Source organism: Amphiprion ocellaris, chromosome 12 (assembly GCF_022539595.1).
Source record: "Amphiprion ocellaris isolate individual 3 ecotype Okinawa chromosome 12, ASM2253959v1, whole genome shotgun sequence".
Taxonomy (NCBI): domain Eukaryota; kingdom Metazoa; phylum Chordata; class Actinopteri; family Pomacentridae; genus Amphiprion; species Amphiprion ocellaris.
Window position 1 is genome coordinate 18,081,673 of NC_072777.1, and position 27,866 is coordinate 18,109,538.

The 27,866-nt window shown below is 38.5% G+C and overlaps 1 protein-coding gene across 7 annotated transcripts in view; it reads left to right on the top strand.

Moving 5' to 3' along the window:
• Positions 1 to 26,588, top strand: part of LOC111578333 (disks large-associated protein 2) — a 126,786-nt gene extending 100,198 nt beyond the window's left edge. For 5 of the 7 annotated variants that reach the window (XM_055015976.1, XM_035954980.2, XM_055015972.1 and 2 more), the window contains 7 exons: positions 4,453 to 4,509; positions 13,946 to 14,304; positions 17,718 to 17,803; positions 17,905 to 18,311; positions 18,605 to 18,696; positions 22,633 to 22,785; positions 24,987 to 26,588. In XM_055015976.1, the coding sequence (XP_054871951.1) occupies positions 4,453 to 4,509; positions 13,946 to 14,304; positions 17,718 to 17,803; positions 17,905 to 18,311; positions 18,605 to 18,696; positions 22,633 to 22,785; positions 24,987 to 25,202 (1,370 nt within the window). In that variant the 3' untranslated portion in view covers positions 25,203 to 26,588. The remainder of the gene's footprint in view (positions 1 to 4,452; positions 4,510 to 13,945; positions 14,305 to 17,717; positions 17,804 to 17,904; positions 18,312 to 18,604; positions 18,697 to 22,632; positions 22,786 to 24,986) is intronic. The other 2 variants (XM_055015974.1, XM_055015975.1) reach the window with 1 other exon arrangement.
• Positions 26,589 to 27,866: the final 1,278 nt, after the last annotated feature.

Here is a 27,866-nt window from a genome sequence, read left to right on the forward strand (position 1 = left end):
TCGATTAGCTCAGCTTACACATCAATGGTACCATTTTTATTCCATGTTTTATTTGTGTTTGCTAACCCTACTCTAATCACAGTAACAGGGTTGCTAATCCATGCTAATGTTAGCTTTTCTCAGGAGTAGAAGCTAGATATTTAGCTAGCTGTTACTGCTGACTAAGAGGACAAACTTATCTTATCCTGATAATATGCATAACAGGGTTGCATGAAGTTGAGTGAGACATTCAATCAAGGCTGAAAATGTTATGAAAATATGAAAAATAGAAGAGAGGACATAGCTTTACTTAACCCATTCTTTTGGAGAACTGTTTGATGTTAATTCCAGTGTATCATGTGATTCATTGCTTTCTTCTTCTACCAGCTAAAAAGTTTATGCTAATAGGGTTGATTCCATGTTGTGGGACACACATTCCATGCATGGTAATTATTATTTAAAATATTATGTTGATTAAAAATTTTTTTCACACTATTACAAAAGACATCAATGAAAAAAAAATAATATCAAAAAAGGAGATTTAAATTTCATTTTAACTGTTTTATTTGAGATTCAATTTGGTCAAGAGAAAAATGGCATTTTAGGGGGAACTCCAGAGTTAGTTGGTGTTTTAAAAGATATTTTCAAACATTCTTTTCTCCTAGTTTTTTTTTTTTTTTTTTTTAAGATTTGTTCTCAGGACAAGTAAATTTACACAATAGCTGCATGTTTTGCTATTTTGTACATGGATTATTTGAAATTTGATAGGTGGAATTTAACATGTCCTCCAATTCTGGAATGATCCATATGTTGCAGTTAATTTTCCTTCCTTGAGTACTCCTACACTGCTTATTATATATTGCAATTTTCTAGCTTTCCCGCAGCAGAGCCCATGAATGGTGATGTATTTAATGGCCAATTGTCAGCTTTGTCTGTCAAACACTTTTGTTCAAAGCAACATGTCAAAGATACTACAGAGTTTTTTGAAGTAAATCATAAATGTTTTGGCGAACCCATGACCTCTGCTTTAGAAATACCAGCAGGCACTACCATGTGTGGAGATGGAATTGCTAGATTTGCCTGTAGTTTTTGACCGCATGAGCACTGCTCTGTCGAATGAACTATTAACACACCCACAAACTAATATTTTTGTGAACAAAATATTTTTACCTAACCATCAGTAAACACTTCTTTACCAACTTTTTAGCTTCCAAAATCAAGACAAATTTGTCTGTTTAACCCAACAAGTGGTATTGCAAGGAAAATGATCAATACGTTCTTTCTTTTTTCAAAAACTTGATCATAGGGTACAATGAAGTTTACTTTGTCTCTTGTGGCTGATAGTGGGGTTATTCTTCAGCTTACTTTCACTTTTTTAAATCTCTGAAGATTAATTACAACATTTATTAGAAATTATAGATCTGGGCCATTGATTTGTATTGGTTTGTTGTGATATAATCATACATAAAAGGTTAATCCACCTTGCATCCATGGGGGCATCACCACTGTATGTATATATGTATGTGGCTATGAACAACATGCTTGTTTTATTGTAAAGAAAAAAGGCTACACAAAACAATGCTTTAAATTATACAAATTCAGCCAAATCATCTGGAATTATTGACCTATATACACCCTCAAGTCCTGCTAGTTGTCCTACGTCAAACCATTCATTCATTCAGTCATTCATTCATCCATTTATCTATCCAACCACACCATCTTTGCAAACTGCCAGTGCCATACTCAAGTTCAGTCCTAGACCAGAGGAAATATCCTTGCAAGGTTATGTATAATAACACTGAAAAAAGTCAGTACTGTTTTTTTTTTTTTTTTTGCAAAGCACAGTGTGCACTTTGATGAACACAGAAACTTATTTTTGCCACTGGCAAAAATGCAAGTTTATAGGAACAACTTCTTTGAACAAAAAAGCAGCCTATTTTAGACCATTTTGATATTAAATATTTAACATAAGATTTACCTATCTGGGAGTCCAACACTGAATAGACAACTTCAGGCAATTTAATCTACTTCACTTAGCTAATGTGTAAGTATTTTTCTCATATATCTTATACATTAAGCACATTGTGACATGCTTAGTTCTAAACAAGTTACACATGACACTAGTAATTTTAGGTTTGCAATGTAATTGTTCAGATAAAAGAAACACCTACTTTTTCTGAATCCTTGTTAAAATGGAGTGTAATTAGACAGTGACTCCATCCCTAAAAACTAATATAGCTGAGAGTTGAACAAAACATAGTGACCTTAGAGTCTTTACAATCACTCTGTTACATTTTCAGCCCCCATGCTCATGTATGCAGCTCGCCAGTCATTGCATGTCATTAACTCATAATCCACCCTGACCTGAGTAGGAACAGCGTCTTACCAGCCTCTTTGCCAGTCTGAGTCCACAACTATGGCAAGAACAGCTTCTGGCACAAATGGAGGGAGTTGGACGGAGAAGAAACACTATCAGAGCATTTTCACGGATTTTTCTGAAATTTAAGTCTTGAACGCAAAGGAGCAAAAGGTTTGAGAGGTCTTGCTGAAAAAGCACGAGAGTGAAGGTGTGTTACTTATATTCCTTTGCCAAAACTACTATGAAATGAAATTAGGTTACACTTTACATCAAGTCCATCTAAGTACCATAGTTTTTTTTTGTTGTATCTATGTAGTCAATTGGGAATTTAAACTACATATGACAAACAATTTGACATAAAAGAAGTTGACATAATAAGTGATTGTAATTTAAATTTCCCGTAATGATTAGAATTGCATTTTACATGCATCTGTGTCCTTGGACTTTAAGTAAAGTATGACTTAAGCTCATGCAACCAAAGACAAAGAGAAGTACAAAGTCAGTAAATTGGCTAGAAAAACGAAAGAAATAGGCGGAGTCATCATACCTATTCTGTATATGATTTGACAAATGGAAATGTATAAGTGAAAGTTAAAAAAGATCCACAAGCTGCAGCACAGCATATAATGCTTTTCAACACACTATACTGTTGACTCAACGGAGGCAGTCCTAAAGGTAAACAAGAGAATAAAAAAAACAGTCTTGTTGTTCAGGTTGAAACAAACAAAAAACGAAAAAAAACAGTTCTCTGTCTTGGCATATTCTTATCTGATTATTTGTTTTCTTACTGTATAAACCTAATTTTGGTTAATTTTACAAAAATGCCACTTGACAGAGACTTAAAATTTCCTCTTTGAACTCATGATTGTGGCAATGCCTTCTATTTGTCGAGTCACTAATCAAATAGTTGAACATATTAACTGTCCTTGTTTCTGTACATGACATTTTTGTTGCTCTAATACTCAAAAATTGTAATGTCCTGTGCCTCTTACAGAAGACACATTGTATTGATAAATAAACAAATTCTGAATATGAATGCGGAATATCTTTCTATATAATAGCCACAGATTAAACATATATATCACTATTAGAAGCAATTAATTTAAATGAATAACATTTTCTGAACATTTAAATTTAACTTATTATGTTTATGTTTACTGATTTCTGCTCTGTGTTTTATAAGTATGTATAATATGAAAAGGTATAGCTGTCTGCATGTTATCTCATGCTGTTTTCCATGATGTTTTAGTACATTATTAACTTATGAACTGACCCAAGCTTGATGAGTATGGACAGATCTGCCATGACACATGGTTAACATAGTAGGGTAATGCATATTGGCAAAATTCCTACGGACTATGTCAACCACTGAGTCTTCAAAGGCTCTGGCCAATATTTGCTGAGGGAAATGTAACTTGTTTCAGTTTGTTTTGTAGTTCTCTTTGGATACTTTTCCCCCTATTTTTTATTGTGAGTTATTGCAAGTTACTGGTTTTCTAATGCATTACGAGGTTTGGAACGATATTGGCAGCTGCAACAGAACCAAATGGAACAAATACAACATTTAAAGAATTTGCCTCTGGCAATATGAACCCTGTTATCGGGCACACTAGCAGGGCTAAGGCACCTCAAGAGGAATGTTGCCAACAAGCATTGCCCATCAAGTTGCAAGTTCTGTCAGTGCCATTAGAATGTTTGCATTCTGAGATTGAAACACAGCCAGTGTTGGAATATTTACCAGAAATCAACATTTACCTTTATTTTTTTAAAACAGTGAAGCAGTGTTCAAGTTTAGCACAATTCGACTGTAAATGTAATTCACTTATATGAAATCACTGCAGGCCAAATGCCAGCAGCTCTGCTTAATGAATGCTTGGAAAACAAAACCCATTGGCGTGACACATTTCCAACACTGTAAATGGAGCATATCTGTGTTTCTCTCTCCATGTCTCTTAATGACAGACTTAATAAGTGCATAAGCAAAGAGAAAACATCCTTTAAATAAGACCTCTTGTTATAGGTATAGGCATAATAGGTAATAAGTGGATGTCCTGGTTTGCATTATTGTGTTTGATAACTGCATCTTTCTAACTGGTGTCGTTTGCTCCTTGCAGGGATTCAGTTTCGTCTCCCTACTTCATGCAGCGTGGACCGAGCTCATCCACCTCCAGGTACCAGTCCGTCTCCATCTCGTCTTCTCTCTTCCATACTAGCAATTATCTTTGCAGGCATACATTTCAGTTGCAGTCATGAATCCATGGACATAGCAAAGAGGTCCTGGTATTTTTGTAGACAAAGGGAAAATAAAAATAAAAAGTAAATAAAAGTGTAACTGATAAGCCAATGTTAATTCACTTCACTTTTCATATAGCCTCAGAAATATTACCTGAGATTGAACCATTGCAAATAAACACTTGAAATATGTCACAGCACACAGTCAATGTAAATGATAAATTTATTTACAATGATAATATTTACAACACATTACACCGAAGGTTTCAAGGTAAGGGGGGAACAGACCTAACGAGGGAACAACACAGGGCTGACTACTTCCGAGGGAGACTACTACAGGTTGGAGGGTAAACTACACAACAGTGGTAATACTGCGAAGGCCGGGAGAGGACAAATCAACAATAAGCAAACTGATAGGACTCCAACAGACTTCATCTTACGAAGGCACATTATATTTACACGGCAGAGACTGACCAGTACTTGGTACAACCAAGCTAGGAAAGCTAAGAATTGCACAGATCTAGAAATGCACACATGGTGGAACAGCAAAGTTAACACTACACAGGCGAAACTACATGAAGTGGTATGTAAGCATGCTCAACTTTATACTCAAGCACAATATTATTAATTAAGAACCTGAGAGAGAAAGCAGGGCTAACTTATCTGACAGCCAGATTAGGACAGAAGGTGGGGTAATGCGGACGGAGGAGGTGTGTGGCATGGCAGGAATGGCGTCTTGGCATGTGTAGGAGCCAGATGGAAATTCCAAGGGATGAATCCAGACAGGACTGATTTGGATATGGACAAGCAGGAGCTGAGGCTATGGCAGGAGGCAGATGGATGAAATGGGCAACTTTGGAGAAATGGTCAGTTATAGTGACGGTGGTAGTGTTACCGTTTGATGGGGGCAGGTTGGTGACTACGTCCACTGCTATGTGTGAACAGGGACACTTCGAAATAGGCAAGGGTGGGGGGAGACTGAGACTGGGCTGGTTACAAGTCCTATTTCTGGCGCAAATGGAACAGGCTGCAATGAACTCCTGGATGTCCACACGATGAAGGACTCCTCTGCTCCCTCTACCCAGACCCTCTGTTCTTCAAGGGCTAGTTTGACGGCCAACAGTTCCCGTTTACTGATGTCATAATTTATATGTGCTGCAGAAAGGTGCAGAGAGAAGAAGGCATTTGAATGCACTTTGTTGTCCATGGGGGAACGTTGAGGAAGGACAGCTCCCACCCTGGTGTTGGAGGCATCAACGTTGACGATGAATTGGAGGCTTGGATGAGGCTGGATCAGAATAGGGGCAGAGATGAAGCAACACTTGAGGTCCTGGAAGATGTGAGAGGCTTTGGAATTCCAGCAGAAGGGCTTGGAGGTGGAGGTGGAGGTCACAGCAATCAGGGCTGCAGCAACCTTGCTGTAGTCACATATGATAAAGAAGTCTGCAAAGCCTAGGAATTGCTGGAGTTGTTTGCGGGTGTCTGGTTGGGGGCCAGTCCTTTACAGTTGTGAGTTGTGTGGGATCCATATGTACTGCACCTTGTGCGATCATGTAGCCCAGGAGGGAGATGGTGGAAGCGTGAAACTGTCAGTTCTCGACCTTGAGGAATAGTCTATTCTTTAGCAGTCATTCCAAGACTTGATGGACGTGTCGAGTGTATTCTTCAGGGTTGCTCGAGTAGATCAGAATGTCATCAAGGTAGGCGAAAACAAACTGGTTGATCCTGTTGCAGACTATGTCATTGATCATGTTCTGGACAATGGCTGGTTAGCCCAAAGTGCATAATCAGGTATTCAAAGTGGCTCAGAGGTGTGTTGAAAGCAGTATTCCACTTGTCTCCCTCACAAATACAAATGAGATGGTATGCATTCCGGAGGTTGAGCTTAGTGAAAGTGGTGGCTCTATGCAGGGGTGTGAATGCAAAGCTGATCAGGGGTAATGGCTATTTGTTTTTGATAGTGATATTGTTCAGGCCCTGGAAGTCGATGCAAGGTAGCAGTGATCCATCTTTCCTGTTGACGAAGAAGAAACCAGCGCTACAGGAGCCGAGGATGGTCGGATGATTCCAGCTGCCAAGGAATCCAAATGTAGGTTTCTATGGCTGTTTGTTCAGGCTTGGACAATTTGTATACTGGTTACTGGGAAGGGAGGCACCAGGGAGCAGGTCTATTGCATAGTTGTATGGTCACTGAGGTGGCAAGATAAGGGCACAGTCCTTACTAAAAGCCTGTGCTAGGTCGTGGTATTCTTGGGCGACCAGAGACAGGTTAATGGATTCTCTGAGTTGGAATCACTGGGGCAGCTAGGGTTAGAGCAGAGCAGAGGCCGTGAGCATGGCAATAGGAGCTGCAGGATACCACTTCCTCTTTGATCCAGTTGATATGAGGGTTATGTTTTTGCAGCCATTGGTAGCCCAGAGACAGGAACAGTCTTGCTGCTAACTTGGGTGAGGTGGAGTTTGTTTAGGGCTCGGGCTTCCAGAGGAAAAGTTAGTGGCACGGTTGGAATTGGCATATGTTTGGCTAGGTGATTGTCCATGAAATCCTCCTCTGCTCTGTACTCAACCAGGGCGGTTACAGGTAAAGTTTGGGTTTGCCAACAGAGCGAGGCAGAGAACTTCATAAAGGTTGGCTCAACAACAGGTGGAGGGCATGAAAAAATATGGCTGTCCTAAAAGTGTAGCTTCACCTTTACTCCTTGCAAATCGTCAACATAACAGCTGTTAGCCATGTCTACTGTTGACAGTTGATACAGATATTTAAAAGATGTCAGATCATTCATGAAATGTTTGAAACTACCTAACAGACATTTCTATTTTCTCTTCCGATAAGTTTGGTGTGTTAAAAACTTGAATATTTTTATCAGTATGACAAAACAGAACTGAAAGACACACAATTTGTTTGTTTCAATCTGATGTTAGCATTATGCTAGTGTCAAAACCTAAATATAAGCTTGAAAAACTCCAGCAGCATTTTTGAATTTAATTCTAAGGCCAAATATTCCAAACACAGACATTTAACTACAGCTTCTGTTGCTCCTTGAGCCTTCATGATGCTTCCACTGCAGCAGCTCCACACTCCACACACATACTGTTGATGTTATTATTTTACTCCTTTTCTTCTCTCGGTGGAGGATTGGTGGTATCTATGTATTCCACATTTACACACTACTGCTGAGCATATGCACTATCGCCCTTTAAGCATAATATTGTTAGCTTACGGCTGCACATGGAGAATTGTGGTCTTGAGAAGATGATGGAATTATCATCTTCGGACCCTTTAGGCTTTCCGTCTCTGAGTGTCTGCAAGGGTAAGCATGTGGTAAATTTTTTTCATCCACCCAAGTCCACACATGGACCCCTTTGCAGACATCTTTGTGCAGACCAGCATCTGTGACCGCAGTAACTGTCTACACTGACAACACAACAAACATATACCAGGAAAGCACATACTTAAAACAATAAATCATTTGTGCTTTGATGCAGAAAAATGGCTTGGCTGTTGATTAACTCAAATTAATCGACTAAAATTCATATTTTAAGGACATAAAGTACCAGGATCCTCATTGGGTTTTTTTGCAATAATCTTGTACTTTTAAGCAGAGCAGTAGTGCGATTTTATTGCATGACATTCAGGTCCGTTCAGTCATGGCCGCACCTGCAGTGTGTGGGTCTATTTACTAAACTGCCCAGTGCAGCAGTGCAAAGCCAAACAGCCATATTCAAACATAGGCAGGCACAACTGACTAAACAAAGGACCAAACTTTCAACTAAAAATGTAGTATGAAAAAGCAAAAACCTGCAGTAGCTGCTTCCGTGGTTTATCGTGTACAAGGGCTCCGATTGTATGCTGAATAAGCCTGTTTTAGAGAGTCTCTGTTGTTCAAGGTGAGATAATAAATCAGAATCAATGGGAATGAATGGGGTCTGAACAGTGTTTCACCATTAGTTTTGAGTTGTTTTGTTCAGACATAAGGTGAATAGATATCTATCCAGTATCTTAATCAGTACCTTATGCCTGAACAAAACAACTCAAAACTAATGTATTAACAAGAAGACATGATGAACGTTTTTGATATCTAGTGTTTCACCATGTCTTGCCATATATGTAACTGTAGTTTTACCCATGGCATCATCAGTGGGGATAGTTTTTTTAAAGTTTTTTTTATGTGCAATAAATTGAAACAAGCACCACAGTGACATAACCCCATAGCCACAGGTGCTGAGACTTTTTGACTCAAATGCAAGACACTCTTGTTTCATGCTGCTTGTGTAAGAAGAGGAAAAAAGGGTGTTTCATATTCGTCACAGTCCCATCTTTGTCACGTAGGACAGAATGACTTGCCACTTGAGTTTGAAGTTAGATCCAATACATGGGTCATTCCAGAATTGAAGGACATTTGGGCTTTAAATGTTTTGAGAAATAAATGTTCTCTTTTACAATTTTCTGCTACATATTCATCAATAATAGGTAATAAACTATGAAAGGCTTGATTGGCTCAGCTTACACATCAATGGTGCCATTTTTATTTCATGTTTTATTTGTTGTTTGCTAACCCTACTCCAATCACAGTAACAGGGTTGCTAATCCATGCTAATTTTAATTTTTTCTCAGGAGTAGAAGCTAGATATTTAGCCAGCTGTTCCTGCTGACCAAGAGGACAAAATTACTGATGGAAAAAAGTCAAGAAATTTTTTTTTTTTTTAAATTATCTTATCCTGATAATATGCATAACAGGGTTGCATGAGGTAGAGTGAGACATTCAATCAAGGCTGACAATATTATGAAAATATGAAAAATAGAAGAGAGGACATAGCTTTGCTCTACACATTCTTTTGGAAAACTGTTTGATGATGTCAATTCCACTGTATCATGTGATTCACTGTTTTCTTCTTTTACCAGCTAAAGAGTTATGCTAACAGGGTTGTTGTGAGACACATATTCTATGCATAATAATTATTATTTAAAATATTATGTTTGATTTAAAAAAATATCCCACAATTACAAGAGACATCAATGAAAAAAATAATACCAAAAAAGGAAGTTTAGGTTTCATTTTAACTGTTTTATTTGAGATTCGATTTGATCATCATAGGGGTGGGACAAGAGAAAAATTACATTTTAGGGGGAACTCCAGACTTATTTGGTATTTGGTATTTTAAAAAATATTTTCAACATTCTTTTCTGCTAGTTTTCTTTTTTAGATTCGGTCTCAGGACAAATACATTTACACAGCAACTACATGTTTTAGTATTGTGTACGTGGATTATTTGAAATTTGATGGGTAGGACGTAAAATGTCCTCCAATTCTGGAATGAGCCACATCTACTGCAGCTCATTAACTTGTCATCACACTACCATTATACATGTGTATACATGAGACATTCAGGACAAGTATCTAGACTCATGCACTGAACTAAATGTGGTCATGCCACTGTGCTAAAATACTCAGTATCAATTTGTGGATTTAAAATGTCACTGAAGTAAAAGAACAAAAACAAATAAAAAACGGTTCTCGTAAGTGTTTTTCTAGTATCTATGCAATCTGTTAGTGCATCAAAAGTGCTTATTTTTGCAGCTGGTAGAGTTCATTTTAACTTCTAGTTTTTGTTGAGCTAGCAGTTCATTACAAAATTATCACTGTTTTTTTATAATTGGTTGGCAGACTGATTTGTAAATACCACAGCATAATAAGTAAGCATAATAAGTAAGTTAGTAATAATAAACATAATAAGTGGAGAAAAAAGTGCAATAATTTCCTCTGTAGTGTAGTGAAGCAGTGCTTGCACAGTACATAAAAATGTACTCAAGCATGGTTCTTGAGTAAATGTGTTTGGCTTCATTCAACTGCTGCCTACATGAAATTCAGTAAATATATTTTTGAGTCTTTGTATTTAGTTGCTTCTTCTTTCTCTAGCACTTTTTATTCATTTATATTGAGCTGCAGGTATGATAAACTCTTAAAAACACACACTACATACAGACACATACAGTATAAAATCCACTTTTGCTCAAATTGCTCCATCTCCAGGTAGAACGTAGAATACACTACTGTTCACAAGTTTTGAGTCAGTCAGACAGTTTCATGTTTTCCATCAAAACTTACACTTTTATTCATGTGCTAACATAATTGCACCATGGTTTTCTAATCATCAATTAGCCTTTCAACACCATTAGCTAACACAATGTAGCATTAGAACACAGGAGTGATGGTTGCTGGAAATGTTCCTCTGTACCTCTATGGAGATATTCCATTAAAAATCAGCTGTTTCCAGCTAGAATAGTCATTTACCACATTAACAATGTCTAGACTGTATTTCGGATTCATTTAATGTTATTTTCATTTTAAAAAATAGCTTTCCTTTCAAAAATAAGGTCATTTCTAAGTGACTCCAAACATTTGAACGGTAGTGTGTGTAAAGTCTGGAGAGGGACATCTGGTGTCCATTCAAGGTTACTGAAATACAGTGTGATTTTTTTTTCATTTTTTCATATTGAATTGGGCATTTCTCTTGGAAGTCTGTTAGGGGTTGATAGGACTGTCCAGATGGAGTCAGCAAATTAAATGTATTCACTGAACAACCTTAGCCAAAGCAAATGCTTGCATAATTATGTCAGGTGCATAAATGCAGACACATAAAGCAACACCTTTGTTTCCAAACTGTAATCTGTTAGGACCAATGTGAGGTGTATGAATGAACGGCAGAAGTGTGTAGAGCTGACCCAGCTTGCAGGTTAATTTTTGGTCTTTGTCATCCCCAGTTGTGGGAGTACTGTCACATTCATTACTGCTGCAGAGGAAGGGTTTGTTGGCACAGTTGATTGTTAATAACACAGTACAGAATGTTGAAGACCGGAAAACCTTTCCTGTTGGATCATCAAGTCAAGTTTTGAAACAGTTAAATCCCCTGATGCCCTGCATGTCTTTAAAAAGATTTTAGTTTATCCTAATGCTCATTTCATTTACTACTATCAAAATTTCCCACCATGCAACATTTTACAGGTCCTTGTGATGGATTGAAATTTAGCTTCTTAATGAAAAGCTTAAAAAAAAAAAAAAAAAAAAAAAAAACTGCAGCTAAATCCATTTTACATCCACTAGAGGCATCACAATCACAATCAGCACAATTTTTTTCTATGAAGAACTTTGAGCATATAGCATTACTCTATGTCAGACATTAAAGTGGTGCAGTTCTGCTATTGAAACTGTCATATATCCCATAATATTGGTGCTCACATGAAGTTAAGAGGGTGTAAAAATGTTTGAAAAGGTAGTGTGAATTTTTTAAAAAATGTGAAATTTTCAGCCAATCCCTACATAACTTTACTACATTTATCAAAAATATTTACAGTATGAAGTTAGTCTATATAAAAAAGTCAGCTAATTCCAAGGAGAGAACTTTGTTCACATTTGGTAGATTTTATATGGAATGATCCAGAACATAATATAGTGTTGTGATCACATTTTTTCTTATGAGGATCACACAAAAGCACCAAAAAGTGAGGATGTTTTTGGACATAACTTTACATGAAAATAAACAGTTATTTGAACAACTTAATGATTTCTGATTAAAACACAAATTGAAATAGTGAATAGTTATTAAGGCAAAGTAGCTGTAAAAGCAAAAACATTCCAGATATTAGAGTAGAGAAATTCAGACATATATGTCTCTTAGCCTTAATCTGGCAACCAAGCAACCTGTAACATTTTAATTTCCAGTTTAGAAAGTCAAACAGGTTCAGTATGGAAAAATAGCGCATGTGGTGTACTTGTTTCTCTCTTTATATTTTGGTTCCCACCCCCTGCATCTTGCAGAGTTCCAGCTCTTTCAAGTTGGAAGGAAGTCAAGTCTGACTGGATTTAGTTTATCAGACTTTCCCACAGTTTCTTATTTCTCATGTGATTTAATTACCTATAATGGAAAGTGGTTTGTGTCTGCTATATGCTAATACACACTAAGTCCTGGAATAGGCAAAGTATACGATTCTTTCTATATGAAGTCTTTCGTTCAGTATGCTGAATAACTAAACATTTGTTCATATGAATGAATGGATGTTGACTTCACAAGTGGGTGACCGGAGGACATGATCAGAAGCACTGCAGGGGTGAATGATTGATTTCTCAAAATGGCTGCAATGGATGTGTCTTGACACAGCTTCTCATTGTTTAAGCTATGATTCACAGGCTCATTTTTCTCTATGACTCATTGAAATGTACCATCTTTTATGCAGTGTCAGAAAAAATCCAACAAAAAAAACCAAGTTTGGTTTCTGAGGTGAACATGAGAAACAAACTAATGAATCAGCATCATGAATACTCACCTTTATCTTGGATATTAGCTTTTATACTCAAACTATAAAGGATCGTGTTGTTGGGTTTTTATCAGATACATTTTAGCTAAACAATACATGTGAATAAACTGATGGTGCAAGCTGGCTTACTGTATTGCATTTTCAAAAATCAGAAATTGTTATTATTAGTACATTCACCCAGTCTCAAGTAGACACTGGTGGCTAATTTAGATAGTATTCAGGAATGTAACACTGGATTTCTAACAATTATATTTATCAAACATAAACACCATATCACTGAAGATAATATATGCAAATGGATCTATAGCATATGCATCATAATATCAAGATAGGAACAATTGAATAGTTGACCGTACTGCTCACAGTTCAGTTCAATTCGATTCAATTTTATTTATATAGCACCAATTACAGGTCAAATCATCTCAAGACGTTTTACAGAACCCATATGTCTCTCATGATTTAGAAAGGTGATATTTCAGAATTCAAAAAAACACTCTACTTGAAGTAGGATGCAATTTGATTTTGTATTATTTGTAAAATGTTCACCAGTGTATTTCCCAGAATGCTGTTATTTTTCTCATGATCTAAACCATGTAAGAAAACATCTGTGAAAATCCTGTTTAAAAGTCGGTATGCTGAATGACTACATGTTGAGTTAGTATTTTATTATGCCTTTGCAAAGCAAGTGAAATTGGTACATTTCCAGTTCTGCTGTGAGGTCCATCTGGATGGATTAACATCAAATTCTCATTTGCACTTGAAAGAGCAAATCTTTTTTCATAATCCTTCATTGCACTTCCCCTATAAACATGGACATGTTACAAAGCTGCTGTTGCTTTTCACCTTACTGACATTTATCTCGCTTTAAGGGCTGAACTTCCCTGAGGCCTAATCTCTCATCATGCTATGAGGCTCCTCTATCACACACTGTGTGATTCTAGTGAACTGCAGCACTGGCCCTTGTCAGCTTTGGCCACATTTTTCATTCTCATGTTTTTTTTTTTATCCTCTACCCTTGTTTTGCCATGTCCTCGTCCTCTCATCCTGCTTTGGCTATCCAGCGGTATCATATCCTCCCAGTTACAAGAAGACACCACCTCCTGTGCCCCCGCGCACCACCACCAAGCCTCTTATCTCTGTGACAGCCCAGAGCAGTACAGAGTCCACCCAAGATGCCTACCAAGAGGGCAGGCATCCACGTGGCGGTCTGTGGACCACAGATAGCCTCGGCCGTCCCATCTACAGTTCCATGGACAGCCTAGACAGCACCAAGGCGGTCACCATGGCCATGGAGTCAGCAGCAGGCAAGAGGCATGCATCTTTAGGCAGCCATACCTCCGTTCAGACATGCGACAAAGCAGTTCTGGTGTCCAAGGCCGAGGAGTACCTCAAAACCCCACGTTCCTCTATTGGGATACAGGTAACAACACAACTGGTAATGTCACTCATTGCCTCTCTCTTCTTTGTCACTCTACTCACCCTCAGTGTTCACATAGATCACATCAGTCTCATCAGTTTTTTTTCCATCTTGTTCAAAGGCTAATTCTCATTTTAATTTTCAGACTATTAATTTGTCTGAGAGGTGTCCAGTATAATCCAGAAAACCATCTATAGAATCTCAAGCATCTAAATTTTTCTTCAAGCAAGTACTTCTTTTTTGATCAAGAAGAAAATTACAATGTATTTTTTGTAGAGCATATTTGTACTGTGACTCTTTTTGGAAAAAATAAACACATTAATACACTGTAGTTCACATTTCTAGTAACCCTTCGATGCACAAGTGATTGGATCCTACTCTCGTCCAAAATGACAAAAATGGTCAAAAACGACCCATATAAGAATCAGTGGGTTTTCAAGCCATTTTTGTCATTTTAGTTAAGAATAATTTGTACTTTGTATTATTGTTTGTATTAACCACTTTATTGACATTTTTCCACTCTTTTCCTTCAGCTATTACTGCTCTCCATCCCTCCAAGTTTGTGCACCACATCACCTCTTGTATGATATTATCAATGATAAAGAGTTGTGGTAGTAATACAAATATTGCAGTATCTTTAAAAGTATAAAAGGTAGCTTCAAAATTTAAATGTAATGATACGAAAAACACATTTTTTGGGGAACAGCTGGAATATGAAACAATAAAAAGTTTTCATTACAAAGATATTTTAAGAAAACGACCTCACTGGCTTATTTTTGACCCACTAAGGGTTAAATGTAATACAATATTATTTGGAAAACTGTCTACATCTCTTGGCACATAGACTTTTAAATGATATACTAACAACCAAACGACTACAAGTTTGCAAATTAGTCAATTGTGTAATTTCTGTGATGTTACTAATCCCTCAGTGTACCAGTGTGCACGGTTCTTTATTCTTGTTGGCTCTTATATGTGTCAAGATGTACAACTAGAGCTTATTCAAGGCATCAGTAGTGGGAGTAATCCAAATACGTCTCTTCATCCTAGTGGGCGATTTTGTGCTTTACTCCTTGAATACTTATCCATTACCAGCAGAGGTCACCCTCATTCCTTTGCTGCTCATAACTTAACAAAATAAAGCAGAACAGCACCTTATGTGCTAAATGTCTGACTGACTCAGAGAGCCCTGCATCTCAGGTGTGGACCAGGTTGTGGGCAGTTTCCACACATTTGTCCATGAAAACGTGTTTTGCTGTTGACAGCATACCAGAGACCAGAATCCAACTAGTTGATAATTCCATTGCAAACTTTTAGTTCCCATATGAACTGCAGATTTTTTTGTGCCAAACTCCTGGATGAATTCCATGACATGAACTATGCAAGTGAGTCTGTGGAGGTAAAAAGTGTAAAACCTCTGAAAACACATTTGCAATCAAAAGCTTCCAAAACTGTCTCTGTTGCATAGACAGTCATGTACATGCAACATTTGTAAACAGTAACTGTCACAAATTAGAATACCACTTGACATAGTTCTATCAATATCAGGACCTGTATTACTCTTGTTTTTGTGATGACTGGCAGGCACATTTGTGATTTCACCACTGACCTCAAACTGGAGCAGACAACATTACCTTCTGTGGCAGTCAGTGGGATGCTCCAAGCTCACTTAAAAATCATTATTGGAGGCAAGAGGTGCGTCTGCAGCCCCAACTTAGAGACCACACAGTAGTTTTCACAGTACAAGGGCCTGCAGTTTCCAGGACTAGTGAAGGAGCGGCAGGTCAGGAAGGTTGCAAGAGGATACTCATTGTTTCCTTCAACATTCACATAGTTGTGCACCAGGAATCAATTGCCCAGGATCAGACTGTCAAGGCAGAGTTCTACTATAAAGTCATGTGGGAAAACATTTAGTGCAAACCACCTGACTTGATGGTGGTTTGTGTTAAATGTTTTCCCACATGACTGAATAGTGGACAAATTGAAGGGCTGCTGTTTAGACACAGTTTCGGAGATTCAGTGTCCATCGCAGATGGTGCTTGACATGCTGCATAACAGGACTTCAAAGGAGCGTTCCAAGCATGACAGCAGCGTTGGTGTATCGCTGTACAAGGACTGGTCCTTTCTTGCCTGATGGTACTTTGCAGCACTTAAAAAAGTTCAGTTTTTTAGTTGGTCAAAAGACAACTGGAAAAGATTAAGAACTTTTTAACATACACTACTTCAAAAGTTTGGGGTCACACAGGCAATTACATGCTTTCCAGTGAAAACTCACACGTTTATTCATATGTTAACATAACTGCAACAGGGTTTTCTAATCATCAATTAGCCTTTCAACACCATTAGCTAACACAATGTAGCATTAGAACACAGGAGTGATGGTTGCTGGAAATGTTCCTCTGTACTCCTATGTAGATATTCCATTAAAAATCAGCCGTTTCCAACTAGAATAGTCATTTACCACATTAACAATGTCTAGACTGTATTTTTGATTCATTTAATGTTACCTTCATTTTAAAAAACTGCTTTTCTTTCAAAAATAAGGACATTTCTAAATGACCCCAAATTTTTTGTATGGTAGTGTATGTTTTTTTTAATGTATTAATTTATTTTCTGACTCATTGAATATAGACTTCAGGTAAAAACATGCCATTTCCACTGCACATTTAGCCTGCCTTTCTCCTCCCCTTCTGCTATTAGCTTGTTACTGCTCCTTTTCACTGCAGAACATAAACTGAAACCTACATGCTGAAAGGGGCAAATTTTGGCCAACATTTGGATCATGTAGTAAGGCAGCCCTGCTTGGTACTTATGATGAATTATCCATTTTAAGGACAGTGCTCCCTTCTTGCACGTAAATGTTCTACCAAAACAACTCTTCTGTTACTGTTTTGCCGGGGCATCATTGCTGCATCCTTCTCTTAGCACTGTGCAAGACATATGACTGCTTTAAAGAAATAAAAAAAACTCAGAGCATTTGTCTCCCTGTAGAAATGCTTTGGTGGTAGATCTGGCTATGCAAGACTAATAGTTTGTAAACAAAAAGCAGATTTTTGAAGTGGTGAAAGCCCTTATAAAAAAAAACAACTTAGCCATCAGTCACACTGGGAGCTGAAATACAGAAATGGACACTTAGGGTGCCCTGGTAGCTCAACTGATTGAGCAGGCGACCCACAAACAGGGGCTGTAGTCCTGATGGTTCAAATCTGACCCACGGCCATTTGCTGTAGGTCCTTCCCCTACTCTTCTCCCCACATTTCCTGTCTCTCTTCACTGTCATCTACAATAAAGGCACCCAAAAAAAAAGAAAAAAAAAAGAAATGGACCCTTGAATCTGCTCTAATACTTTAAAAGTTGTTTTAAAAGGCAGAATTTGTGTCTGCATACTTAAGGGTTCTGTTGTTGGTTTCCAACAGGTGGAAACTGTTACAGACTCTGAGACTGAGAGTAAAGGCCTTCCTCAGTTCCATTCTATAGGGATCCAGGTGGAGGATCACAAACGGTATGTGGTACAGATAAAGCTAATTGTCATAATACATGTTATGTTTTTGGGGTTTTTTTTGTCTCAAGTCAATGCATTTGCATTTCATTGTTATCTTGTAGGCATGGACGGTTCAAGCGCTCTAATAGTGTGACTACTGCAGTGCAAGCAGACATGGAACTGGAGGGCTTTCCCTCTATGGAGGACAAAGGTTTGCAGTTTGGGGGTGGTTTCGGCCGTCACTCTGAGCCCAGCACACCAACACAGTATGGAGCCATCCGTACGGTGCGCACACAGGGTCTGTTCAGTTACAGGGAGGACTACCGGCCTTCCAGTGGGTCCCCCACCCCGCAACCTGAACCCTGGCTGGTCGAACCAAGCCTGGAGAGCACTGAAACAGGCCGAGTGTCCCCCCTTCGCAGGGACGGCAGCTGGTTTATGCAGCTCCTTCACAATGAAACCAAGCGGATGGAGGGATGGTGCAAAGAGATGGAGAGAGAGGCAGAGGAGCATGACCTGTCAGAGGAGAGTGAGTGTCCAGAGGGAAACTACATTCCTGTCAAAGCTGAGACTTTCTCTGTGTGACCTGAATGGTTTCATGACATGAACTCTATGATTCTTTGTTTTTGCTGTCTGCTATCAGTATAGCCAAAGTGAGCATTTTCAGTATTGGCTGTAATGCTGCCTATGAAGTTATTGATTTGGAATTTTGTGAACATTTATATTTGTGAATACTGAAAAACATTGCTTAACATGTTGGCATTTGGCAAGTTGTAAGTAATAACACCAGAATCTCTCTCTGTTTCTGTGTGCATCCACCAGTCCTAGGAAAAATCCGAAGTGCGGTTGGAAGTGCTCAGCTACTAATGTCTCAGAAGTTTCAACAGTTTTACTGGCTATGCCAGCAGAATCTGGTGAGTATTGTATGTACTTCCAACAAAACATTTTAGACTCTTATCCTGAATTCGCTGATTTAACTAGAAAGTTGTGTGGAAACCTGCTGTTTGTCATTTCATTCTGAAACTAAGCAGGCTAAGTTTTGTGAACGTAGAACATTATTGGATGCAGTAGACAAATCAAGTTATCAGTATTCTTTACTCAAAATGATTAGTTCATATACACTACCATTCAAAAGTTTGGGATCACTTAAAAATGTCCTTAATTTTGAAAGAAAAGCATTTTTTTTCAATGAAGATAACATTAAATGAATCAGAAATCCAGTCTAGACATTGTTAATGTGGTAAATGACTATTCTAGCTGTAAACGGCTGATTTTTAATGGAATATCTCCATAGGGATACAGAGGCCCAATTCCAGCAACCATCACTCCTGTGTTCTAATGGTACATTGTGTTAGCTAATGGTGTTGAAAGGCTAATTGATGATTAGAAAACTCTTGGGCAATTATGTTAGCACACGAATAAAAGTGTGAGTTTTCATGGAAAACATGAAATTGCCTGGGTGTCCCCACTTTTGAACAAGAGTGTATGTACATTGGGACACAAAGCTATATAGTTTTTTTTCTTCCCTTCCAACTTAGTTGAAACAGCATGTATTTAATACAACAAAGCCATAATGAATATCGTATTTGATTAAACTGCAAGAAAAGAAACATTGCCATTAAGTGGTAATTTGTAATACAAACACCAAAAAATAAATACTAATACTAGACTAATTCAGGCTGCAGAAAAAAAACCAAAGATCCGAGGTAAACTTGTTGATCGGCTTCTCTTTCCCTGAGCTTTAAGAAAGTGCCTGGCCTGACGCTGCACTTGTGCTCCTTCTAGAAATAGACCACACAGAGATCGATAGTGAAGCAGTCTCTCTGCTGCTATTGACCCCGCAGTAAACGAAAGGGGAATTCCAATAGGAAACAGCATCTGTGTTGAGACTATCCATTAATGCACCAAGGCACAAGTTTGAATGGGGAGCTTGAATAATGGACTGTCATGCTGTCGCACTGTTTTGTCATCATGTCACGTCTACTGGAAACTCATCCCTTTCTTTTTCGAATGCTAACCTTCCACAGAGTCAGCAGATATTAATGGGCAGAAGTGTCATAAGTGATGGGGATGTTTCCACAGGTAGAGCAGAGAGAAACAGTGAAAGAGACTTAATCACATATTCCTAAAGCACAGCTAATTAAAACAAAAATTTAAATGAAAAGTTGAACCTTGAGGAGGCGGATGAAATCTACTCTCCAGCTGCCTGGTGTTGTGTTTTTTTTTTGCTGTTTGTGTGTGTCTTAACTTAGTGTGTTGCTGTCTTTCAGATGGTTATGGGCTGCTCTCACTCCCTCTCTCCCTATAGATAATAGGATGATGAATTAAGTCGCACATTGGTAGTGACAAGTCTTAGATTGCCCTGAGCTCTGAGACATGTCTGAAAGAGAACAGCTCTGCTGGGTGGAGTAAGAACTGCGTTCTGTGTCTATAAAAAGCTCTGAACGTACTTTTGAGTTTGGCTTGATAGACATATGTTGGACTGAGGTCATACTCTGCGCTTGAGAGGTCTGAGGCAATGAGCACATGGCTGCCTGACTGTGTCAGATGTGATTTCCAGTTTATGCTGTGCCATGAACAGCGATGCAGTAACAATGAGCACCACATTTTTGACGTCTAAACTTCACAGATAACGTTAATTTGATAATATCTGCAAATTTCCTCACTGTGGGGTAAATAAAGACATATTGTATTGTAATTTGCAGAATTATAGCAAAATGTAATTGCAACATTGTTATGACCCAACCGCTAGGGTCAGCTGGGTGTTAAACAAACAAAAACAACCAGTTGGTTTAGGTAAAGCAATTTACTGCTCAGTGACAAATTTAACATAAAAGTGATCAAACAAAGAAAAAGATTGGTGGGTGTTGCTAAATCAAAGAACACAATAAAACTAAACAAAGGCTGACAGTTTTAAACTAGCTAAACAAAAGCAAAGCAACTAAAGTCCTTAGCCAAACCTAATCACAATAGCAACACCCACCCCAAGCATCAGGCGCTAAACAAAGCTAGTGCCTCAAAACGCACATTTCTTAGCAAGACAACGCGCAAGTCTTCACCAAGACTGGTAAATCCTCACCAAAATAGCATGCTGCTAACAGAAGCTATATTCTGAGTAGCCACCCCAATCAGTGGCTACAGAACACACACAAAACACGACTCAAACGGCACCAGGGCTAACTGGTCACACTAAATCCCAAGTGAGACTTTGGTTGTAGGATTTATCCTTTCCAGGTGTAATGAAGGCTGTGACCTGTTGGATGAAGGTGGAGGGAACTGGGTGGGGACCCAATTAGGCAGGTCGGGAGGCGGAGAGAACAAAAGCTAGATTGCAGGTCTGACTCAGCTGAAATGACTGGCAGCTGGATTTCTGGAGAGGCTCTCAAACCAGCCACAGCTGGGCCTAAACAGACCATCTCCCCATACAAAGGCCCAAAAAAAAAATCCACCACAGAAACAAGACGGCACACAATCACCTGTGGCTGTAACAAACATGACAAAACATCTCACAGTAATTTGTGGAAACTAGTGTTAGAATAGAAAGAAAAATTCAAAAAGAGCACATATGTTGTAATATACTGTATATGATGATATATAGTAAAACCTTTAGTAAATAGTATGTCTCTTTCTTTATCACATGCTTGCTGTATTCTCTATACATGTGACTGGAAAGATTTCCTTTTATGGCCATTTATCATGAATTGAATTATCATTAGTTCTAACACAACTGGACCACCTGTGCTATTAAAAAGCAGATAAACAGTTGAAGAATGTTCCCAAAGTAATCAGAGGCTGTTGTGAGCCAATGTTGGTCTTGCACTGCCACTCAGTGGTCAGAATGGTGAGGTTCACCACTGAGCCAAAACTAAATGCTAAAAGTATGAAAGTAAAGTACTTTCTTTGTCCTAATATTTAGACAAACTGCAGAACAGTTAGCATATATAAATGTCTTAATTAAAAGTGCTTATATTATTTTCATTTGCAAAACTGACTTCCCCTCTTGACGTCCCTTTAGTTTGCCCCTAGTTATGCTGCTATAGGCCTAGACTGCTGGGGAACCTCTCTGGATGCACTGAGCCCTTCTCTAACTACCTATGTATTTACTATATATACCATTATTGCATTACATTCACTCTGTTTCTTTCTGTGTCCTTTCTCCGAGTGTCCCTGGTCCCAGAGCTGGATGCTTCAGATGTGTGGTTGTTCTCCCACCTCCAGCTGCCCATTCCCACCAATCTACTCTGCATCACCCTCACTAATTTACCACCAGCTATATATGTAGTATATTTAATGCCAGAGCCGTACACTATAGCAGTAAATTATAATTAGTTTCCATGTTAGTTGTACTTTACATGTATCATCTGTCTTATCATGCATGTATTAAACTGTGTGTTTTATGGTCCTTGTGTCCCACCCCCCACCTCTCTATCTCTACCGCTACCCCTCTATCTCTTCCCCTCTACCTCTATCCCTCTATCTCTACCTTTCTACCTCTTCTGTCCCTCTCAACCCGCCCGGCCAGCAGGCAGATGGGTCCCCCCACATTAGAGCCGGGTTCTGCTCGAAGTTTTTTTCCCTGTTAAAAGGGTGTTTTCCTTGCCACTGTCGCCTTTTGGCTTGCTCTGGGGGTCAGGCATATGGGTTCTGTAAAGCGTCTTGAGACAATTTGACTGTAATTGGCGCTATATAAATAAAATTGAATTGAATTAAATTGAATTGAATTGAATTGAATTGAATTAAATCTGTAATCAGTGCAAAGTAAATCTGCACATAAGAAAGATAGGGAATCATTTTACATTTAAAAACAACAACAAACAAACTCCATCTTGTATATGCGGCTGTCTCTTCAGGACCCCAGTGCCATGCCCAGACCCACATCTCAGGACCTGGCTGGATTCTGGGACCTTTTGCAGCTTTCCATCGATGACGTCACTGCCAAGTTTGATGAGCTGCAGCAGATCAAGAGCAACCAGTGGCAGCTAGTGGAGAGCCCAGAGAAGAAGGTAGAATCTATATACTATGAATAAAACCCATTTCCCACACTCTCATACTTGCTCAGCCTTGGAGGAAGTTACACAAACAATAATGCATAACAAGTTCAAAACTCTAATACCAGTAGAATCATTGTGTCCCTGCCTAGAACAAGTAAATAATTGGATTAACCAAATCCTTCAGTTAAACCAGGACAAAACTGAGATAACTGTTTTTGGCAACAAAGGGAAAAGGATTGTTGTTACCTGACCTTGAGTCACTATCCCTAGAAACCAAAGACCAAGTCTGAAACCTTGGTGTGCTGATAGACTGTGATCTGACATTCAGTAGTCATATGAAGTCAGCCACCAAAACAGCCTTCTATCAGCTTAAGAGCATATCCAGAGTTAAAGGATTCATGTCCACAGAAGACCAGGAGAAGCTTTCATTTCCAGTAGACTCGACTACTGTAAGGGCCTTCTGACTGGACTCCCCCAGTGGAGCATTAAACAGTCAACAGTGTTGACCAGAACAAAGAGAACAAAGAGTCAGCCATAGAAATGATTTTAAAGTTCTGCTACTGGTCTAAAGGTCAGTGAATGGTTTAAGTCCAGAATACATTAATGACATGTTGATGGAATATAAACCCAGTAGGGCTCTGAGATCTATGGACTCAGGTCAGATAGTAGAGGCCAGAGTTCAAACCAAACATGGTGAAGCAGCATTGAGCTGTTATGCTGCACACAAATGGAACAAGCTACCAAGGGAACTGAGGTCAGCCCAAATGTTCATATTTTCAAATCCGGGTTAAAAACTTACCTGTTTTCATGTGCTCATGGATAAGCTCTTTTAAATCACTGAAATTCGAATCTTTTATCTGCACTGTACTCTACAATAAGTGCTATGTAAACATTAATGATGCTGTTTGCACAGTACTGCCAATGCTTCATTTCAGTCTCTAGATCCAGAAGTTAAACAGCATGTTTTAAGTCTACATTTGCCATAAAGCTACTTCATTATTTTAGTCAACCCACAGAGGCATTACATCTGAATGTGTTTGAATTACAACTGAATGATTTATCAATTTCAAGCCTTAAAAGTTCCTTTCTAGGTTTGAGACTAGTGGGAGGTTGCATAGCATGAACAAGGCAGGAGGATCAATTTCATTCCGAAAGCTTATAGCATCCTGTAAACCATTAAAATCATCAGCTGCATCTATCATTATTTACTTACTAGTCATCTGATTCATACGAGACTCTGGATTGTAAAGTAGGTAGTAGACCTGTCAGCAGCATTTAGGTATTTCATTGTAGTTGTAAGACAATATAAACAACATAATGTTTCATATTGTCAGACTACATAATGGGAAGAAAAAAGAGAGGTCACGCACTCTGGCGCAGCATTCAAACACATCTACTTTGCCTTTGGTTACCATTATCTCCTTTCCATTGGATAGCTCCTGACCTTGCTTCACACAGGTATGCTTGCTAATTTTTATAGGATAAGTCAAATCAGGATAGATCTAAGAATGACAGAACTTTCTGATGCACTGTCATCTCTCCGAAAAAAATTTAAAGTGAACCAGTTTTCTTACAATAGACACGTGATGTAGTGTGTACAACATTGCTGTTCAAAAACAGTGCTTGTCGTGTAAATCTGAGTCCTTTCCATAGCAGCTTAGGTTAGATTCCAAGCCGTGCCGCTATCTTGCAATGATACAGAAATACTTAACAAATCCATGGATCCAAACTATAAGCCGCATTACTGCCAAAATCTAATCACTTGGTACTTGTGTCATTTCTGACCTTCCCTGAAAGTTTCATTCAAGTCCGTTTTTGAGTAATGTTGGGCACAGACAGGTTCACGTATGCTGATCGTCATCACATAACTCCACCGCATTCCTTGGCGGAGTAATAAAACAAGATAAAATTTCCATTGGAATTAAAAATACTGCTGTTTCAGTGTCAGTAAATGGAGTGTGATGCTGCTTTCACTTCATATGACAGCAACACTGATGAGTTGTTTTTCTGGTAGATTGTGCTGAAAGGGCTTTTAAAAAATCTATATGGTCTATAGTTGATCACATATCCACAGCAATAACATCATTTGAGCTGTAAACAGTTGTTGGACAAATGCTGTATTATTGTACTTTTCCATGAATCAGCTTGTCGTATGTGGCACATTGCTTTAACAATGGGCCTTACAGTTGTTTAATGTCATTCTGTGTCCTAAGGAGCGGAAGTGGCAACCACCTTTGCCAAAGCGGCCATCCAAAGGGCGTGGCGGTGTGATGCGGGAGCGCTCTCTGGACCTTCAGGACCGCCAGCGGCAGGAAGCCCGCAGACGCCTCATGGCTGCCAAACGGGCAGCTTCTTTCAGACAGAACTCAGCCACCGAGAGAGCAGACAGCATCGAGATCTACATCCCTGAAGCCCAGACACGGCTTTGAGGTCCACAGATTCATCCTCAGCTGCTCTTGTCCACCTCCACCCATCACCAGCCAGTGGCACCATGTTCAGCCTCCTGGTGCTGTCAACTGTCACTGCTCATCCACCTTTTTATCTGTTGCCGTTCTCTGGCTTGTCTCGTCTAAAGCTACACTAAGCAAAGATTTCAGTGGATTTAATCCTTTTTAGTCAGCCTAAATAAGAATAGCAAAGAATGCTGCAATGTTCCCTCAGTGTAAAGTTAATACAGTCAGCTTTGTACAATATTTTCTAAATTTAAAAAAATGGTTGAAGCCCAGACTGTTTCCAAAGCAGTCAGCACTGGACACCAGATCAGTTCTCTCTAGTCTTTCTGGTATTTTTGGCCATCTAATCTGTTAAACACTGAGATGATTTGTGCATATTTGAGAAACAAAAGAAAAAACATTGACATATCTCTGCCACCTGGAGATGCTAACATGTAAATTCGCCTAGTGTAGCTTTAAGTCTAAAGAGGGAAACAGGTTCTGTACCATGAGAATGAGCTAATACACCTCAGAAGAAATATCAAACAAACTACATCCAATGAATTTAGTGATTTTTTTCATTACCATTTCTTGGTCTTGTCTCATTGTGGCCATCGCCCCCACTAGCCACATTCAGAGAGAAACACAAAGTGAAACTTTTCTCTCAGTAACAGCAGTGGTCTTCGACTGAAGCATCCAAAGTGATGGAACAGTGGCAACAAAGACTGATGTTTCTTACACTGACATACCCTAGCAACATGGACAAGCTTATAAAAACAAATAGATTTTTATCTAACTCAATTCATTTACATTTAAACTTTTAGTAATGTTTTATATGAATGTATATGAGGCAATGCAAAGGTTGTTTGATTTATTTATTTATTTATTTTCTGATCATGAAGTCAAAGTAGACTGGTAGGAAAACATGTTTGACAGTGTGTGGGACACTTCATATCTATCTGTTTATATCTCTTCTATATTATAGTTCCATCTTCAACCAGGCATGCTGCAGCTGTTGACCAGTGTTGCTGACTGAGATCCAAAAATAAGGCTAAAATTTCTAGACCATCATTTATTCATTTTCATACCTATAATATCATGCTGTCGTAGGACTAAACATTTTTGAGATACATACATTTTTTGCTGCTGGATACATTTCCATTGCAGAACAAATATGAATTATTAACAAAAGACAGTTTTGTGTATCCTGGGAGAGGTGACTGTATTAAACAATGCATTTTGCACCTTATAATATTCATGTTTGTATTTCCAAGGGAAATGTAGTTTATGAAGCTCATGTGATACTGTTGCAGTTGAATTGCAAGGACAGATATGGAAAATTTACTACAGAATTTCATATTATTCTATGTCACAGAAATTGCATCTTGTGTCATTTTGTTTTCATTTCTTTCTGAAGGCATTCTTGCCTCTAATAAGTAAAACCTTGTGATTCTAACACTTTTAATTCTAATTACAGTATCTATCATATGATCAACATTATGATCTACAGTATACATTTAGTATTTATAGTTCAAACTGTTGTTGGTTGATTTGACAGTGCATCTGTCCTGGTAATTAAGGGGTATTCTTTAGCTAAAAAACCATATCTCATAACACACTGCATCTGACCTTTTTATCAAGTGGCGCAAAATGAAAACACTTCTGTTCTTGTTTTGATCTGCTCACGTAGTCTAGGAAAGACAGGTGCAAATGACACTTTAACAGTATTCAGTTACTATAGTAAATGGTGCTGCTTTTTACTCTAAAACTGTTGTCCTTTACCCAGTCCTATGTGCACACACACACACACACACACACACACACACACACACACACACACACACACACACACTCAAGGACTTTTTAAATAGAGATTTATTAATATGGTGCCCGCTGTCTCTACAATGACTTGTGGTAGATTGTGACTTTAGAAATGATCATCTTTGCAATGCCCTCAGTGATGTAAATGAGGAGAAGGTTTTATGGTTGAACTTCCTTTCTGAAATGCAAAGAGGTCAGAGGTATGTGTGAATCAGATGCGAGAGATTCCAGGCTGTGACATTCCACCAACCTTAAAGTAAAACCTAATATGCCCACCCTGAGCCAGGGGCATACTGCTACAGCTAGCTGAGAGGACATTATGGTACCTTTTTTATATTCCTTGAAACCTGAATGCATGCCCATTCATCCTTCTTTGCCAACCTAACCCTAGCTAATTGTTACCACTATTGATATGGCCACTAGAATTTTGTTGCAGTAAAGACAGTGTTGGTTTCCTGTTTGTTAGAATGACACTCAGTAGAAGAGAACAGTCTGTGTACTGTCAGTACTGTGTGCAGCAGTGAAACTTGCTCGTGGTGAGGGACTATGATGGATTTATTTTCCTTGCGCTGAGGCTTTAATTGTCTCACTGAGCTGAACTATTTAAGTTTTTAAAGGGTGTACATCAAACTTTACCAAATGGCCTTAACCAAAACACTCTTGAATGTAGAGCCCCCACTGATGCAAAAAACACTGAATGAAGATCCCAGGAGGTAAACAGTTGCTACAGTTCCAACTAAATTAGACACGTTTCGTTCACTATAATTTTAGTTTTGCTTATCTATGTTCAGCTTTTTCCTATTTAATTTATTTAGTTTCAAAATGAAACTGGGCACAAAA